We start from the raw sequence: 19,947 nt of genomic DNA on the forward strand, positions 1-19,947 counted from the left end.
CCTGTCTGCAGTCACCACTAGAGGGAGCTCCCTGTATACAGAGATACATGATAAGATCCTGTCTGCAGCCACCACTAGGGGGAGCTTCCTGTATACAGAAATACATGATAAGATCCTGTCTGCAGCCACCACTAGGGGGAGCTCCCTGTATACAGAGATACATGATAAGATCCTGTCTGCAGCCACCACTAGGGAGAGCTCCCTGTATACACAGATACATGATAAGATCCTCTCTGCAGCCACCACTAGGGGGAGCTCCCTGTATACAGACATGCATGATAAAATCCTGTCTGCAACCACCACTAGGGGAAGCTCCCTCTATACAGAGATACATGATAAGATCCTGTCTGCAGCCACCACTAGGGGGAGCTCCCTGTATACAGAGGTACATGATAAGATTCTGTCTGCAGCCTCCACTAGGGGGAGCTCCCTGTATACAGAGATACATGATAAGATCCTGTCTGCAGCCACCACTAGGGGGAGCTCCCTGTATAGAGAGATACATGATAAGATCCTGTCTGCAGCCACCACTAGGGGGAGCTCCCTGTATACAGAGATACATGATAAGATCCTGTCTGCAGCCACCACTAGGGAGAGCTCCCTGTATACAGAGATACATGATAAGATCCTGTCTGCAGTCACCACTAGGGGGAGCTCCCTGTATACAGAGATACATGGTAAGATCCTGTCTGCAGCCACCACTAGGGGGAGCTCCCTGTATACAGAGATACATGATAAGCTCCTCTCTGCAGCCACCACTAGGGGGAGATCCCTCTATACAGAGATACATGATAAGATCCTGTCTGCAGCCACCACTAGGGTGAGCTCCCTGTATACAGAGATACATGATAAGATCCTGTCTGCAGCCACCACTAGGGGGAGATCCCTCTATACAGAGATACATGATAAGATCCTGTCTGCAGCCACCACTAGGGGGAGCTCCCTGTATACAGAAATACATGATAAGATTCTGTCTGCAGCCACCACTAGGGGGAGCTCCCTGTATACAGAGATACATGATAAGATCCTGTCAGCAGCCACCACTAGGGGGAGATCCCTCTATACAGAGATACATGATAAGATCCTGTCTGCAGCCACCACTAGGGGGAGCTCCCTGTATACAGAGATACATGATAAGATTCTGTCTGCAGCCACCACTAGGGGGAGCTCCCTGTATACAGAGATACATGATAAGATCCTGTCTGCAGTCACCACTAGGGGGAGATCCCTCTATACAGAGATACATGATAAGATCCTGTCTGCAGCCACCACTAGGGGGAGCTCCCTGTATACAGAGATACATGATAAGATCCTGTCTGCAGCCACCACTAGGGGGAGCTCCCTGTATACAGAGCTACATGATAAGATCATGTCTGCAATGTCTGCAACCACCACTAGGGGGAGTTCCCTGTATACAGAGATAAATGATAAGATCATGTCTGCAGTCACCACTAGGGGGAGCACCCTGTATACAGAGATACATGATAAGATCCTGTCTGCAGTCACCACTAGGGGGAGCTCCCTGTATACAGAGATACATGATAAGATTCTGTCTGCAGTCACCACTAGGGGGAGCTCCCTGTATACAGAGATACATGATAAGATTCTGTCTGCAGCCACCACTAGGGGGAGCTCCCTGTATACAGAGACACATGATAAGATCCTGTCTGCAATCACCACTAGGGGGAGCTCCCTGTATACAGAGATACATGATAAGATCCTGTCTGCAGCCACCACTAGGGGGAGCTCCCTGTATACAGAGATACATGATAAGATCATGTCTGCAGTCACCACTAGAGGGAGCTCCCTGTATACAGAGATACATGGTAAGATCATGTCTGCAGTCACCACTAGGGGGAGCTCCCTGTATACAGAGATACATGATAAGATCCTGTCTGCAGCCACCACTAGGGGGAGCTCCCTGTATACAGAGATACATGATAAGATCCTGTCTGCAGCCACCACTAGGGGGCGCTCCCTGTATACAGAGATACATGATAAGATCCTGTCTGCAGCCACCACTAGGGGGAGCTCCCTGTATACAGAGATACATGATAAGATCCTGTCTGCAGCCACCACTAGGGGGAGCTCCCTGTATACAGAGATACATGATAAGATCCAGTCTGCAGCCACCACTGGGGGGAGCTCCCTGTATACAGAGATACATGATAAGATTCTGTCTGCAGCCACCACTAGGGAGAGCTCCCTGTATACAGAGATACATGATAAGATCCTGTCTGCAGCCACCACTAGGGGGAGCTCCCTGTATACAGATATACATGATAAGATCCTGTCTGCAGCCACCACTAGGGGGAGCTCCCTGTATACAGAGATACATGATAAGATCCTGTCTGCAGTCACCACTAGGGAGAGCTCCCTGTATACAGAGATACATGATAAGATCCTGTCTGCAGCCACCACTAGGGGGAGCTCCCTGTATACAGAGATACATGATAAGATCCTGTCTGCAGCCACCACTAGGGGGAGCTCCCTGTATACAGAGATACATGATAAGATTCTGTCTGCAGCCACCACTAGGGGGAGCTCCCTGTATACAGAGATACATGATAAGATTCTGTCTGCAGCCACCACTAGGGGGAGCTCCCTGTATACAGAGATACATGATAAGATCATGTCTGCAGTCACCACTAGGGGGAGCTCCCTGTATACAGAGATACATGATAAGATCCTGTCTGCCGCCACCACTAGGGGGAGCTCCCTGTATACAGAGATACATGATAAGATCATGTCTGCAGTCACCACTAGGGGGAGCTCCCTGTATACAGAGACACATGATAAGATCCTGTCTACAGTAACCACTAGGGGGAGCTCCCTGTATACAGAGATACATGATAAGATCCTGTCTACAGTAACCACTAGGGGGAGCTCCCTGTATACAGAGATACATGATAAGATCATGTCTGCAGTCACCACTAGGGGGAGCTCCCTGTATACAGAGATACAGTTAGGTCCAGAAATATTTGGACAGTGACACAAGTTTTGTTATTTTAGCTGTTTACAAAAACATGTTCAGAAATACAATTCTATATATAATACGGGCTGAAAGTGCACACTCCCAGCTGCAATATGAGAGTTTTCACATCCAAATCGGAGAAAGGGTTTAGGAATCATAGCTCTGTAATGCATAGCCACCTCTTTTTCAAGGGAAGAAAAGTAATTGGACAAGGGATTCTAAGGGCTACAATTAACTCTGAAGGCGTTTCCCTCGTTAACCTGTAATCAATGAAGTAGTTAAAAGGTCTGGGGTTGATTACAGGTGTGTGGTTTTGTATTTGGAAGTTGTTGCTGTGACCAGACAACATGCGGTCTAAGGAACTCTCAATTGAGGTGAAGCAGAACATCCTGAGGCTGAAAAAAAAGAAAAAATCCATCAGAGAGATAGCAGACATGCTTGGAGTAGCAAAATCAACAGTGTGGTACATTCTGAGAAAAAAGGAATTGACTGGTGAGCTTCGGAACTCAAAAAGGCCTGGGCGTCCACGGATGACAACAGTGGTGGATGATCGCCGCATACTTTCTTTGGTGAAGAAGAACCCGTTCACAACATCAACTGAAGTCCAGAACACTCTCAGTGAAGTAGGTGTATCTGTCTCTAAGTCACCAGTAAAGAGAAGACTCCATGAAAGTAAATACAAAGGGTTCACATCTAGATGCAAACCATTCATCAATTCCAAAAATAGACAGGCCAGAGTTACATTTGCTGAAAAACACCTCATGAAGCCAGCTCAGTTCTGGAAAAGTATTCTATGGACAGATGAGACCAAGATCAACCTGTACCAGAATGATGGGAAGAAAAAAGTGTGGAGAAGAAAGGGAACGGCACATGATCCAAGGCACACCACATCCTCTGTAAAACATGGTGGAGGCAACGTGATGGCATGGGCATGCATGGCTTTCAATGGCACTGGGTCACTTGTGTTTATTGATGACATAACAGCAGACAAGAGTAGCCGGATGAATTCTGAAGTGTACCGGGATATACTTTCAGCCCAGATTCAGCCAAATGCCGCAAAGTTGATCGGACGGCGCTTCATAGTACAGATGGACAATGACCCCAAGCATACAGCCAAAGCTACCCAGGAGTTCATGAGTGCAAAAAAGTGGAACATTCTGCAATGGCCAAGTCAATCACCAGATCTTAACCCAATTGAGCATGCATTTCACTTGAATAGCAACAAGAAGAGGAGATTTCTGTCCCTTGCGTGCTGCAGTGAGTAGTGTCCGAGTAACCCGCCTAATCTAATAGTAAGGGCGTGGTAATAGGTTGCTGGCTGGACACCATGCGCATACAAGTGTGAACAGTGCCCTATGCGCGCCACTAGTGTGCAATTTACCTTGCACCTGTGAAGTGTCCATCATGTTGAGAGGCTTGTCTGCATCCTGTTTGTGCATTAGATGTGTTGGCCTGGGCTAACTGGACTGGTTGCCCTTTTTTGCTGTGAGTACATTTTATAATTCTTTTTTGGGGGAGTTTTTATCTCCTCTTCTTGTTGCTATTTTTGATATTTATCAGTGTAGGGACCCGCAAACGTGAGGATCCGTGATGAGGATTGTGGGCTTACGTACATTGGCCAATTTACAAACTAATACCTCACATATATTTTATATGTATTTTTTGCACTTTGACTATGCGGGGTGCAGCCGGGCCTCTTAATACGGCCGTGCATAGTGGAATTTCTGTCCCTTGCGTGCTGCAGTGAGTAGTGTCCGAGTAACCCGCCTAATCTAATAGTAAGGGCGTGGTAATAGGTTGCTGGCTGGACACCATGCGCATACAAGTGTGAACAGTGCCCTATGCGCGCCACTAGTGTGCAATTTACCTTGCACCTGTGAAGTGTCCATCATGTTGAGAGGCTTGTCTGCATCCTGTTTGTGCATTAGATGTGTTGGCCTGGGCTAGCTGGACTGGTTGCCCTTTTTTGCTGTGAATGCATTTCACTTGCTCAAATCGAGACTTAAGACGGAAAGACCCACAAACAAGCAAGACCTGAAGGCTGCGGCTGTAAAGGCCTGGCAAAGCATTAAGAAGGAGGAAACCCAGCGTTTGGTGATGTCCATGGGTTCCAGACTTAAGGCAGTGATTGCCTCCAAAGGATTCGCAACAAAATATTGAAAATAGAAATATTTTGTTTGGGTTTGGTTTATTTCTCCAATTACTTTTGACCTCCTAAAATGTGGAGTGTTTGTAAAGAAATGTGACAATTCCTACAATTTCTATCAGATATTTTTGTTCAAACCTTCAAATTAAACGTTACAATCTGCACTTGAATTCTGTTGTAGAGATTTCATTTCAAATCCAATGTGGTGGCATGCAGAGCCCAACTCGCCAAAATTGTGTCACTGTCCAAATATTTCTGGACCTAACTGTACATGATAAGATCCTGTCTGCAGCCACCACTAGGGGGAGCTCCCTGTATAAAGAGATACATGATAAGATCCTGTCTGCAGCCACCACTAGGGGGAGCTCCCTGTATACAGAGATACATGATAAGATTCTGTCTGCAGCCACCACTAGGGGGAGCTCCCTGTATACAGAGATACATGATAAGATCCTGTCTGCAGCCACCACTAGGGGGAGCTCCCTGTATACAGAGATACATGATAAGATCATGTCTGCAGTCACCACTAGGGGGAGCTCCCTGTATACAGAGATACATGATAAGATCCTGTCTGCAGCCAGCACTAGGGGGATCCTAATATATCAGGATTATTTAAAATATTTACCACAGGGCAGGAGAACTTCTCACTGTCACACATATATGTCTCACAGTGTAGCCAGACTTTGGATAATTTTGGAACGTTCTGGAAGCGGAAGGCATTAAACTGGAAAGTTGCACGGCTGTTTTTCCCATTTTCATGCACAATAATTGTGTCATCTGAAGCACACCTATATATAGATAATATATGAGCGGCAGTATTATAGTAGTTATATTCTTGTACATAGGGGCAGTATTATAGTAGTTATATTCTTGTACATAGGGGCAGTATTATAGTAGTTATATTCTTGTACATAGGGGGCAGTGTTATAGTAGTTATATTCTTGTACATAGGAGGCAGTGTTAAAGTACTTATATTCTTGTACATAGGGGCAGTATTATAGTAGTTATATTCTTGTATATAGGGGGCAGTATTATAGTAGTTGTATTCTTGTACATAGGAGCAGTATTATAGTAGTTATATTCTTGTATATAGGGGACAGTATTATAGTAGTTATATTCTTGTACATAGGAGCAGTATTATAGTAGTTATATTCTTGTACATAGGGAGCAGTATTATAGTAGTTATATTCTTGTACATAGGAGCAGTATTATAGTAGTTATATTCTTGTACATAGGGGGCAGTATTATAGTAGTTATATTCTTGTACAAAGGACCAGTATTATAGTAGTTATATTCTTGTACATAGGGAGCAGTATTATAGTAGTTATATTCTTGTACATAGGAGCAGTATTATAGTAGTTATATTCTTGTACATAGGGGGCAGTATTATAGTAGTTATATTCTTGTACAAAGGACCAGTATTATAGTAGTTATATTCTTGTACATAGGAGCAGTATTATAGTAGTTATATTCCTGTATATAGGGGCAGTATTATAGTAGTTATATTCTTGTACATAGGAGCAGTATTATAGTAGTTATATTCTTGTATATAGGAGCAGTATTATAGTAGTTATATTCTTGTACATAGGAGCAGTATTATAGTAGTTATATTCTTGTACATAGGAGCAGTATTATAGTAGTTATATTCTTGTACATAGGAGCAGTATTATAGTAGTTATATTCTTGTACATAGGAGCAGTATTATAGTAGTTATATTCTTGTACATAGGAGCAGTATTATAGTAGTTACATTCTTGTACATAGGGGGCAGTATTATAGTAGTTATATTCTTGTACAAAGGACCAGTATTATAGTAGTTATATTCTTGTACATAGGAGCAGTATTATAGTAGTTATATTCTTGTACATAGGAGCAGTATTATAGTAGTTATATTCTTGTATATAGGGAGCAGTATTATAGTAGTTATATTCTTGTACATAGGGGCAGTATTATAGTAGTTATATTCTTGTACATAGGAGCAGTATTATAGTAGTTATATTCTTGTATATAGGGAGCAGTATTATAGTAGTTATATTCTTGTATATAGGGAGCAGTATTATAGTAGTTATATTCTTGTACATAGGAGCAGTATTATAGTAGTTATATTCTTGTATATAGGGAGCAGTATTATAGTAGTTATATTCTTGTACATAGGAGCAGTATTATAGTAGTTATATTCTTGTATATAGGGAGCAGTATTATAGTAGTTATATTCTTGTATATAGGAGCAGTATTATAGTAGTTATATTCTTGTATATAGTGGCAGTATTATAGTAGTTATATTCTTGTACATAGGGGGCAGTATTATAGTAGTTATATTCTTGTATATAGTGGCAGTATTATAGTAGTTATATTCTTGTACATAGGAGGCAGTATTATACTAGTTATATTCTTGTATATAGGGGGCAGTATTATACTAGTTATATTCCTGTATATAATGGGCTTATATTTTCATAGCTGACATGATTAAATTCTGATTTGGCCTTAGAGAATTTTTGGAGTGAATAATTTTAGATACAGCATGATTATACCATAAGCGAGAAATTATTGGTTCTTGAATGTAGTCAGATATTGTACACTCCCTGACAGACGTTCTGTCGCTTATCCATGTTATGCAAATAAAAGCTTATAACCTGACTTTAAATTCATCCATTGGTTTTATAAATTACTCTTTTGAAAGCTGAAACCCTCCCAAATTTGGTTTAGGTTATGAAAATAAAATTGCTACAAAGCTGAAATATTTATCATTTAATGAACACAGAAAGATCAGATTTTGGCAAGACAAAAGTTGTGTCACCTTGTCATATAATGCACCCAGTCCTAGTTTACATCCTCACCTGTGCTCACTAAATGATCGGTTATTTAGTGGATGTGTATAAAAAGAAACCCAGCACCCCAGACCTTCACTTGAACTGCAACTTGACCTTTGACAACATGCCAAAAATCCATCCTGCGACCAAAGCCTTGATTATCAAGAGGCTGAAGACCAGATCCACTGCAGAGGTGGCTGCCACCTTTAATGTGTCTCAGCGTCAAGTGCAAAGAATTACAAAAAGATTTGAAGAGACTGGAGATGTTTTTGACAAGCCCAGATCCGGCAGACCCCGCAAGACAACTGCTCAGGAGGAACGTTTTTTAGTTAGAAAATCCAAAGCCAGCCCCTCTTCCACTGCAGCAGAGCTCCAACAGGCCTGGTCACCTCAAGTCCCTGTGTCAACTAGAACAGTTTGTAGGATTCTGTCTCGAAATGTCCTCCATGGTCAAATCAGTGCCCAGAAGCCAGCACTAAACAAAAGGCAATCAAAAAAACATGTGGCATTTGCCAAGTCCCACAGCTGCTAAACAGATGGACGCTGGAAAAGTGGCAGGAGGATTTCTCTGATGGATCTTCAGTTGAATTACACCACAGCTGCCTCAAATACTGCAGGAGACCTAGAAAACAATTAGGTTTGGTGGTGGAAAGATCATGATCTGGGGTTACATTCAGTATGGGGGGGTGCAAAACATTTGCAAGGTGGAAGGCAATATCAATAGCCTAAAATATCAAGAAGTATTAGCTACCTCTTACATTCCCAATCATAAAAGGGGTCAAATTCTGCAGCAGGATGGTCTCCATCTCATACATCCATCTCTACAACAAAGTTCCTCCTGGCAAAGAAGATCAAGGTGCTCAAGGACTGGCCATCCCCATCAGCAGACAGGAACATCATTGAGCATGTTTGGGGTAGGATGAAAGAGGAAGCTTGGAAGACAAAACCAAAGAATCTAGATGAACTCTGGGAGCCATGTAAGATGCATTCTCTGCTATTCCTGATGACCTCATCAATAAATTGTATGAATAATTGTTGAACCGCATGGATGCCGTCCTTCAAGCTCATGGAAGTCACACAAAATATTAAATATGGCTCTAATAGCACCACAACTTCATTCACCAACGTTATGCAGCATATCTTTGTATTAGAAGTTCATTATTTGTTTTAATTTCACATTACTTTCTGTGGGCGACAAAACTTTTGTCTTGTCAAAATCTGACCTTTTTGTGTTCATTAAATGATCAATATTTCAGCTTTGCAGCAACTTTATTTTCATAACCTAAACCAAATTTGGGAGGGTTTCAACTTTCAAAAGAGTAATTTATAAAACCAATGGATGAATTTAAAGTCAGGTTATAAGCTTTTATTTACATAACATGGATAAGCGACAGAACTTCTGTCAGGGAGTGTATATGACAATGTACGCTGTGTGTATCTTACCCCTTGCTTATTAGTTGCCATTGAATGTGATAAGCATAGTCAGGAGATGGGGTGGCCCAACAATAGTTTAGGACAACTTTAAATCTGCGTAACATAAAGAGAAAATGTAAGTTTTTGCTCCGCACAATTACGTACATTTTTTTTACATTGCCATTGTTCTATTAAACTAGATTCCTACTATAACTGCAATATATAGATACTTTATGTAGTCCTCATAATGTTACCATAAAATAAGAAAATATAAGCAGCGTCCTATGAACTCGTCTTTCATATAATTCCAACATACAATTTATTTCCCCAAGTAATACCATTATTTACTATCATTTATGTGTAGGATCCTGGGAGCCTGGAGCACTGTGCAGATTACCAGCCCCCTAAAGTGTCTATACCAAGCATACGCTGCCCTGTGATGTAAAGCTTTCCCTGCCTCCTCCTGGCATTATGGTCAAGTTGCTGTACACATTTTATTTGAGCACAGGAATGGAGTTTGATTTTTTACCTGCTGCTGATTCCTTTGGCTTCAACCCCAGCAAATACATCGGATCCAATGTCTGATGTGTCCACCACAAAGGGAGCTTCTTTTTGGACTGAAAACTTGGCATTCTTTCCAAAAACAAAAATTCAACAGAAACAACCAACACAAAGACAAAAAACATCCACAGCATTATCTCCAAAGAAGAAGAGGGTGGTAATTTACAAAATAAATAAATAAAAATACCGAACATCTGACGTAGTTGGAAACGATCCTTCAAAGAACATTTACACAACAAAATCAAAAATCCAAAACAAAAACATTTATTAGGAATTTTTAGCTACAACTAAACCTTCTGTGGTCTGAGAACAAATGCGTTTTGTGCTCCAGAAAAACCCGACATCTTCCAAAGTTTGAAGCAAGTTTTCATCCTCTTACCTTTCACCTCTGTATTCCTGGTATGCCCCCCTGTTCAGACTGTTTTTAAAAGTATTTTTGCAGGTGTGAATTGTGTCTAAAACACTTCATAAATTTGGCACACACCATGTAATCAATGTTTCCCATCATTCTGGTAATTTTATTTACTCTCCCATTCTGAATTTCTCAAAGAAACTATGCAAATGGTCTCCAGAACAAGTGTCCAATAAAAGTCGTAAATTACCAAATTATGCATTAGGTGATGGATGGTGGGAATGTTTTGGATAATTTTGTCTCTTTAAAAAATGTGTAAAGATGGACAAAGCAGTGACACAAAGTGTTAGAGTCTACAGGATTAGAAAAACATAAACAAAACCTAAAAAAGAAATACAATGATGCAAATTTTTTAAAATCTTTATTGAAACATTAAGAATGAATAACATTAAATAAAATATGTGCACAGCAAGCCAAATGTCACTGGAGAAACAACACTACACGTGGAGATGTAATAGTAATAATCCCACAATGGCTAATATCAAAACATAATAGGGTCTGTCGGGATAAAGACAGTAAATACTGTACTAATAAATGTCAATGTTGACCATAAGAAATGAATAAATGCACCAAAAAATTATCCATTCATTCAGAAAATTATCCATACAGTGGGGTTTCTTCTGAATGGATCATTTTTTGGTGCATTTATTCATTTCTTATGGTCAACATTGACATTTATTAGTACAGTATTTACTGTATTTATCCCGACATACCCTATTATGTTTTGATATTAGCCATTGTGCAATTATTACTATTACATCTCCACGTGTAGTGTTGTTCCTCCAGTGTCATTTGGCTTGCTCTGCACATATTTTATTGATTTTTATACATTCTTAATGTTTCAATAAAGATTTTCAAAAATTTGCATCATTGTATTTCTTTTGTAGGTTTTGTTCAAGTTCACTATGAACTACGTTGCTATTATAATAGTGTTGGCTTGCTTTTTGAGTGGTGTTCAATATCATAGGTTTATTAAAAAAACATGGTGGATTCCATCTAAAACAATACCACACCTGTCCATAGGACTACGATCCTGGGGAGGGGACACTGAGCCAGAAACCACGATCCAGGGGAAAAGACAACTGAGCCAGAAACCACGATCCAGGGGAAAAGACAACTGAGCCAGAAACCACGATCCAGGGGAAAAGACAACTGAGCGAGAAACCACGATCCAGGGGAAGAGGCAACTGAGCCAGAAACCACGATCCAGGGGAAAAGACAACTGAGCCAGAAACCACGATCCAGGGGAAAAGACAACTGAGCCAGAAACCACGATCCAGGGGAAAAGACAACTGAGCGAGAAACCACGATCCAGGGGAAGAGGCAACTGAGCCAGAAACCACGATCCAGGGGAAAAGACAACTGAGCCAGAAACCACGATCCAGGGGAAAAGACAGCTGAGCCAGAAACCACGATCCAGGGGAAAAGACAACTGAGCCAGAAACCACGATCCAGGGGAAAAGACAACTGAGCCAGAAACCACGATGCAGGGGAAAAGACAACTGAGCCAGAAACCACAATCCAGGGGAAAAGGCAACTGAGCCAGAAACCACGATCCAGGGGAAAAGACAACTGAGCCAGAAACCACGATCCAGATGAAAAGACAACTGAGCCAGAAACCACGATCCAGGGGAAAAGACAACTGAGACAGAAACCACGATCCAGGGGAAAAGACAACTGAGCCAGAAACCACGATCCAGGGGAAAAGATAGCTGAGCCAGAAACCACGATCCAGGGGAAAAGACAACTGAGCCAGAAACCACGATCCAGGGGAAAAGACAACTGAGCCAGAAACCACGATCCAGGGGAAAAGACAACTGAGCCAGAAACCACAATCCAGAGGAAAAGGCAACTGAGCCAGAAACCACGATCCAGGGGAAAAGACAACTGAGCCAGAAACCACGATCCAGGTGAAAAGACAACTGAGCCAGAAACCACGATCCAGGGGAAAAGACAACTGAGACAGAAACCACGATCCAGGGGAAAAAACAACTGAGCCAGAAACCACGATCCAGGGGAAAAGGCAACAGAGCCAGAAACCACGATCCAGGGGAAAAGACAACTGAGCCAGAAACCACGATCCAGGGGAAAAGACAACTGAGCCAGAAACCACGATCCAGGGGAAAAGACAACTGAGCCAGAAACCACGATCCAGGTGAAAAGACAACTGAGCCAGAAACCACGATCCAGGGGAAAAGACAACTGAGCCAGAAACCACGATCCAGGGGAAAAGACAACTGAGCCAGAAACCACGATCCAGGGGAAAAGACAACTGAGCCAGAAACCACGATCCAGGCGAAAAGACAACTGAGCCAGAAACCACGATCCAGGGGAAAAGACAACTGAGCCAGAAACCACGATCCAGGGGAAGAGGCAACTGAGCCAGAAACCACGATCCAGGGGAAAAGACAACTGAGCCAGAAACCACAATCCAGGTGAAAAGACAACTGAGCCAGAAACCACGATCCAGGGGAAAAGACAACTGAGCCAGAAACCACGATCCAGGGGAGAAGACAACTGAGCCAGAAACCACGATCCAGGGGAAAAGACAACTGAGCCAGAAACCACGATCCAGGGGAAAAGACAACTGAGCCAGAAACCACGATCCAGGGGAAGAGGCAACTGAGCCAGAAACCACGATCCAGGGGAAAAGACAACTGAGCCAGAAACCACGATCCAGGGGAAAAGACAACTGAGCCAGAAACCACGATCCAGGTGAAAAGACAACTGAGCCAGAAACCACGATCCAGGGGAAAAGACAACTGAGCCAGAAACCACGATCCAGGGGAAAAGACAACTGAGCCAGAAACCACGATCCAGGGGAAAAGACAACTGAGCCAGAAACCACGGTCCAGGTGAAAAGACAACTGAGCCAGAAACCACGATCCAGGGGAAAAGACAACTGAGCCAGAAACCACGATCCAGGGGAAAAGACAACTGAGCCAGAAACCACGATCCAGGGGAAAAGACAACTGAGCCAGAAACCACGATCCAGGGGAAAAGACAACTGAGCCAGAAACCACGATCCAGGGGAAAAGACAACTGAGCCAGAAACCACGATCCAGGGGAAAAGACAACTGAGCCAGAAACCACGATCCAGGGGAAAAGACAACTGAGCCAGAAACCACGATCCAGGGGAAAAGACAACTGAGCCAGAAACCACGATCCAGGGGAAAAGACAACTGAGCCAGAAACCACGATCCAGGGGAAAAGACAAATGAGCCAGAAACCACGATCCAGGTGAAAAGACAACTGAGCCAGAAACCACGATCCAGGGGAAAAGACAACTGAGCCAGAAACCACGATCCAGGGGAAAAGACAACTGAGCCAGAAACCACGATCCAGGGGAAAAGACAACTGAGCCAGAAACCACGATCCAGGGGAAAAGACAACTGAGCCAGAAACCACGATCCAGGGGAAAAGACAAATGAGCCAGAAACCACGATCCAGGGGAAAAGACAACTGAGCCAGAAACCACGATCCAGGGGAAAAGACAACTGAGCCAGAAACCACGATCCAGGTGAAAAGACAACTGAGCCAGAAACCACGATCCAGGGGAAAAGACAACTGAGCCAGAAACCACGATCCAGGGGAAAAGACAACTGAGCCAGAAACCACGGTCCAGGTGAAAAGACAACTGAGCCAGAAACCACGATCCAGGGGAAAAGACAACTGAGCCAGAAACCACGATCCAGGGGAAAAGACAACTGAGCCAGAAACCACGATCCAGGGGAAAAGACAACTGAGCCAGAAACCACGATCCAGGGGAAAAGACAACTGAGCCAGAAACCACGATCCAGGGGAAAAGACAACTGAGCCAGAAACCACGATCCAGGGGAATAGACAACTGAGCCAGAAACCACGATCCAGGGGAAAAGACAACTGAGCCAGAAACCACGATCCAGGGGAAAAGACAACTGAGCCAGAAACCACGATCCAGGGGAAAAGACAACTGAGCCAGAAACCACGATCCAGGGGAAAAGACAACTGAGCCAGAAACAACGATCCAGGGGAAAAGACAAATGAGCCAGAAACCACGATCCAGGTGAAAAGACAACTGAGCCAGAAACCACGATCCAGGGGAAAAGACAACTGAGCCAGAAACCACGATCCAGGGGAAAAGACAACTGAGCCAGAAACCACGATCCAGGGGAAAAGACAACTGAGCCAGAAACCACGATCCAGGGGAAAAGACAACTGAGCCAGAAACCACGATCCAGGGGAAAAGACAAATGAGCCAGAAACCACGATCCAGGGGAAAAGACAACTGAGCCAGAAACCACGATCCAGGGGAAAAGACAACTGAGCCAGAAACCACGATCCAGGTGAAAAGACAACTGAGCCAGAAACCACGATCCAGGGGAAAAGACAACTGAGACAGAAACCACGATCCAGGGGAAAAGACAACTGAGCCAGAAACCGCGATCCAGGGGAAAAGACAACTGAGCCAGAAACCGCGATCCAGGGGAAAAGACAACTGAGCCAGAAACCACGATCCAGGGGAAAAGACAACTGAGCCAGAAACCACGGTCCAGGTGAAAAGACAACTGAGCCAGAAACCACGATCCAGGGGAAAAGACAACTGAGCCAGAAACCACGATCCAGGGGAAAAGACAACTGAGCCAGAAACCACGATCCAAGGGAAAAGACAACTGAGCCAGAAACCACGATCCAGGGGAAAAGACAACTGAGCCAGAAACCACGATCCAGGGGAAAAGACAACTGAGCCAGAAACCACGATCCAGGGGAAAAGACAAATGAGCCAGAAACTACGATCCAGGGGAAAAGACAACTGAGCCAGAAACCACGATCCAGGTGAAAAGACAACTGAGCCAGAAACCACGATCCAGGGGAAAAGACAACTGAGCCAGAAACCACGATCCAGGGGAAAAGACAACTGAGCCAGAAACCACGATCCAGGGGAAAAGACAACTGAGCCAGAAACCACGATCCAGGGGAAAAGACAACTGAGCCAGAAACCACGATCCAGGGGAAAAGACAACTGAGCCAGAAATCACGATCCAGGGGAAAAGACAACTGAGCCAGAAACCACGATCCAGGGGAAAAGACAACTGAGCCAGAAACCACAATCCAGGGGAAAAGGCAACTGAGCCAGAAACCACGATCCAGGGGAAAAGACAAATGAGCCAGAAACCACGATCCAGGGGAAAAGAAAACTGAGCCAGAAACCACGATCCAGGGGAAAAGACAACTGAGCCAGAAACCACGATCCAGGGGAAAAGACAAATGAGCCAGAAACCACGATCCAGGGGAAAAGACAACTGAGCCAGAAACCACGATCCAGGGGAAAAGACAACTGAGCCAGAAATCACGATCCAGGGGAAGAGGCAACTGAGCCAGAAACCACGATCCAGGGGAGAAGACAACTGAGCCAGAAACCACGATCCAGGGGAAAAGACAACTGAGCCAGAAACCACGATCCAGGGGAAAAGACAACTGAGCCAGAAACCACGATCCAGGGGAAAAGACAACTGAGCCAGAGACCACGATCCAGGGGAAAAGACAACTGAGCCAGAAACCACGATCCAGGGGAAAAGACAACTGAGCCAGAAACCACGATCCAGGGGAAAAGACAACTGAGCCAGAAACCACGATCCAGGGGAAAAGACAAATGAGCCAGAAACCACGATCCAGGGGAAAAGACAACTGAGCCAGAAACCACGATCCAGGGGAAAAGACAACTGAGCCAGAAACCACGATCCAGGTGAAAAGACAACTGAGCCAGAAACCACGATCCAGGGGAAAAGACAACTGAGACAGAAACCACGATCCAGGGGAAAAGACAACTGAGCCAGAAACCGCGATCCAGGGGAAAAGACAACTGAGCCAGAAACCGCGATCCAGGGGAAAAGACAACTGAGCCAGAAACCACGATCCAGGGGAAAAGACAACTGAGCCAGAAACCACGGTCCAGGTGAAAAGACAACTGAGCCAGAAACCACGATCCAGGGGAAAAGACAACTGAGCCAGAAACCACGATCCAGGGGAAAAGACAACTGAGCCAGAAACCACGATCCAGGGGAAAAGACAACTGAGCCAGAAACCACGATCCAGGGGAAAAGACAACTGAGCCAGAAACCACGATCCAGGGGAAAAGACAACTGAGCCAGAAACCACGATCCAGGGGAAAAGACAAATGAGCCAGAAACCACGATCCAGGGGAAAAGACAACTGAGCCAGAAACCACGATCCAGGGGAAAAGACAACTGAGCCAGAAACCACGATCCAGGTGAAAAGACAACTGAGCCAGAAACCACGATCCAGGGGAAAAGACAACTGAGACAGAAACCACGATCCAGGGGAAAAGACAACTGAGCCAGAAACCGCGATCCAGGGGAAAAGACAACTGAGCCAGAAACCGCGATCCAGGGGAAAAGACAACTGAGCCAGAAACCACGATCCAGGGGAAAAGACAACTGAGCCAGAAACCACGATCCAGGTGAAAAGACAACTGAGCCAGAAACCACAATCCAGGGGAAAAGACAACTGAGCCAGAAACCACGATCCAGGGGAAAAGACAACTGAGCCAGAAACCACAATCCAGGGGAAAAGACAACTGAGCCAGAAACCACGATCCAGGGGAAAAGACAACTGAGCCAGAAACCACGATCCAGGGGAAAAGACAACTGAGCAAGAAACCACGATCCAGGTGAAAAGACAACTGAGCCAGAAACCACAATCCAGGGGAAAAGACAACTGAGCCAGAAACCACGATCCAGGGGAAAAGACAACTGAGCCAGAAACCACAATCCAGGGGAAAAGACAACTGAGCCAGAAACCACGATCCAGGGGAAAAGACAACTGAGCCAGAAACCACGATCCAGCTGAAAAGACAACTGAGCCAGAAACCACAATCCAGGGGAAAAGACAACTGAGCCAGAAACCACAATCCAGGGGAAAAGACAACTGAGCCAGAAACCACGATCCAGGGGAAAAGGCAACTGAGCTAGAAACCACGATCCAGGGGAAAAGACAACTGAGCCAGAAACCACAATCCAGGTGAAGTGGCAACTGAGCCAGAAATTACGGTCAAAGGGTAAAGGAAGCTGAGCCAGAAACCACGATCCAGGGGAAGGTGGAACTGAGCCAGAAACCATGATCTGTAGCGCCATCATCCCCACACTGCTCACTCTTCCCCCTGCAGGGACACAGACTCACTCATTGCCGCGGACAGCCCACACCACGCTATTAGGCTTCCTTGTGGTCCCCCATGTGGGCGTTCTCTGCTTCCCACTCCCGGGGCCTGCGCACGCCTCTGGGAGTGCTCCTAGGTTGTGTGCACACTGTTGCCCTTCTTTTAAAGAGCCAGCGTACTATTTCCTGGAAGTGCCGCTCAACCTATTGCTGAGAAGCACTGGGTAATTAAGGCACTCTCCCACTAGGAGCGGTGCCTGAGCAATGCTATTAGTTAGTTAGTGTCTGTATCATTTGAAGGAGTTTAGCTCTCTGAGACAGTTAATCTGGATTCTCGTTGCATTGGGAGTTTCCGCCAGTGAGTTTGTGGTGGAATGTTTCCCATCCGACGCCTTTTGAAGCCCTTGTCGGTGCCATCCCTTGATGGAATGCTCCTGTCCAAAGTTTTGTTTCTGAACCTGTGGAACAAAGCGTGGGAGATATGCATTCGGGGAAGGTCTTCTTCTTTGTGCTTCCAAACTCGTCTTGTCAGTTTCTCTAGGTCTGCCTTGGCTCCATGCTCTTTAGTCTGTACTGGACAAGAAATCCAGTGAGGTGCTCCGCTGGGGAGTGAGATGCTACAAGAACCACCTGGTTGGTGCCCTTCTGTCCCAATCTTCTGTGGTTCCTTCTTACCAACTGGTCCTACTTTCTGCCTGTCTGCCAGCTACCATTGAGTTCAAGGAGAGGAGTGTGGAGTACTTATGTGTCCCTGAATCTTCTGAGATGTCTACCTCAGTTATTGGTTCTGGGTCTCGAAAACAGTCTTCCAAGAAACAACCTTTCAATCATCTTCTTCCATTGGCTATTTCTTTTCCCATTAACTTTATGGTCACCTTTCTGGAGATAAGACTTTCTTCTGGCCTAAGGAAGAGGGGGTGCAAGAGGGGGAGTACTGTAAGGCCAGCGTCCCTGCCCTGCTTGCTCTCCCCACTGCAGGGACGCCGACTCACTCGCTGTGCGGCTGGCCCGCACCATGCTGGCTATCTTTCCCGTGATCCTCCACATAGGCGTTCTCTGCTTCCCCCTCCCGAGGCCTGTACATGCTGCACATGTCCTCTGGGAGTGCTCCTAGGGCATGCACGCGCACTGCTGCCCTTCTTTTTAAGGGTCAGCATGCCATTTCCTGGAAGTGCCTCTCAGCCTATCTCTGAGAAATACTGGGTACTTACGGTCTTCTCCCATTAGGGAAAGTGCCTGAGCAATGTGATTAGTTAGTGGTTTGTTCCCTAGCCAGCTAGTGGTCAGGTCCCCTTGTCCACTGTTCATTTCCTAACAAGAGTACATTCCTGTACCCCTGCCCTGCTGGTATCCTGTACCCATCCATCCTGTCCCTGCTATCAGCCTCAGCCATCACGGTGGTCCCTGTCTATACTAGTGACTGTGCCTGTCCGTCCTGGCAATGTTATCTGCCTCTGCCATCCCAGTGGTCTTTGTCTACACTAGAGACTCTGCCTGTCTGCACCTGTGTCCGTCCTTGCCTTGGGGGTCAACTGCCACATTCCCAGTCACTGCCCTGGGAGTCGCACCTGGCATCTGCCTCATGGTGGGTGCTTAGTCAAGCCTGGGTCCCCCCTGTGGTTTAGTGGGTCCACTCCGGCTTGCCGCTTTACTATCTCTAGCGGCAGGCATTACACGATCCAAGGGAAGAGGCAACTCAGCTAGAAGCGACAATCCAGGAGAAGAAGCAACTCAATCAGAAACCATGATCCAGGGGAAGAGGCAACTGAGCCATAGATCATGATCCAGTGGAAGGGGCAACTGAACCAGAAACCATTATCCAGGGGAAGAGGCAACTGAGCTAGAAACCACGATCCAGGGGAAGAGGCAACTTAGCCAGAAACCACGATCCAGGGGAAGAGGCAACTGGGCCAGAAACCACAATCCAGGGGATGGTGCAACTGAGCTAGGGACCAAGATCCACGGGAAGGGGAAACTGAACCAGAGACCATGATCCAGGGGAAAGGGCAACAGAGCCAGAAACCATAATCAAGGGGAAGAAGCAACTGAGCAGAAGCCATGATCCATTGGAAGAGGCAACTGAGCTAGAGACCATGATCCAGGGTAAGGGGCAATTGAGCCAGAAACCATGATCCAGAGAAAGAGGCAACTGATTCCCAGATCAACATCAAGGGGAAGGGAATATGAGCCAGAGGAAACAATCCAAGGGAAGGGCCGAATCAGCCATAAGCCATAACTAAGGAGACGGGACAACTGAGCCAGAGACCAAGATCTAGGAGAAGGGCCAACTGAGCCAAAGACCAAGATCTAGCGTAAGGGGCAACTGAGCCAGAAACAATGATTCAGGGGAAAGGACAACTGAGACAGAGACCACATTTCCGGGACAACTGAGCCAGAGAACAAAACAAAGAGGAAGAGGCAATTGAGCCTGAGACCAAAATTTATAAAAAAGGGCAAGAGACCAAAATACTGATAAA

The 19,947-nt window shown here is 45.3% G+C and overlaps 1 protein-coding gene across 1 annotated transcript in view; it reads right to left on the reverse strand.

The window, feature by feature from the left end:
• The window catches only part of TECTB (tectorin beta), a 46,222-nt gene that overhangs the window by 15,725 nt on the left and 10,550 nt on the right, over positions 1 to 19,947 (reverse strand). The window contains exons 5-7 of the mRNA XM_075352179.1: positions 9,872 to 9,975; positions 9,373 to 9,456; positions 5,746 to 5,908 (exon numbers count right to left, since the gene is read on the reverse strand). Of these exons, the coding sequence (XP_075208294.1) occupies positions 5,746 to 5,908; positions 9,373 to 9,456; positions 9,872 to 9,975 (351 nt within the window). The remainder of the gene's footprint in view (positions 1 to 5,745; positions 5,909 to 9,372; positions 9,457 to 9,871; positions 9,976 to 19,947) is intronic.

This window comes from Anomaloglossus baeobatrachus, chromosome 5 (genome assembly GCF_048569485.1).
Source record: "Anomaloglossus baeobatrachus isolate aAnoBae1 chromosome 5, aAnoBae1.hap1, whole genome shotgun sequence".
NCBI classification, from domain to species: Eukaryota; Metazoa; Chordata; class Amphibia; order Anura; family Aromobatidae; genus Anomaloglossus; species Anomaloglossus baeobatrachus.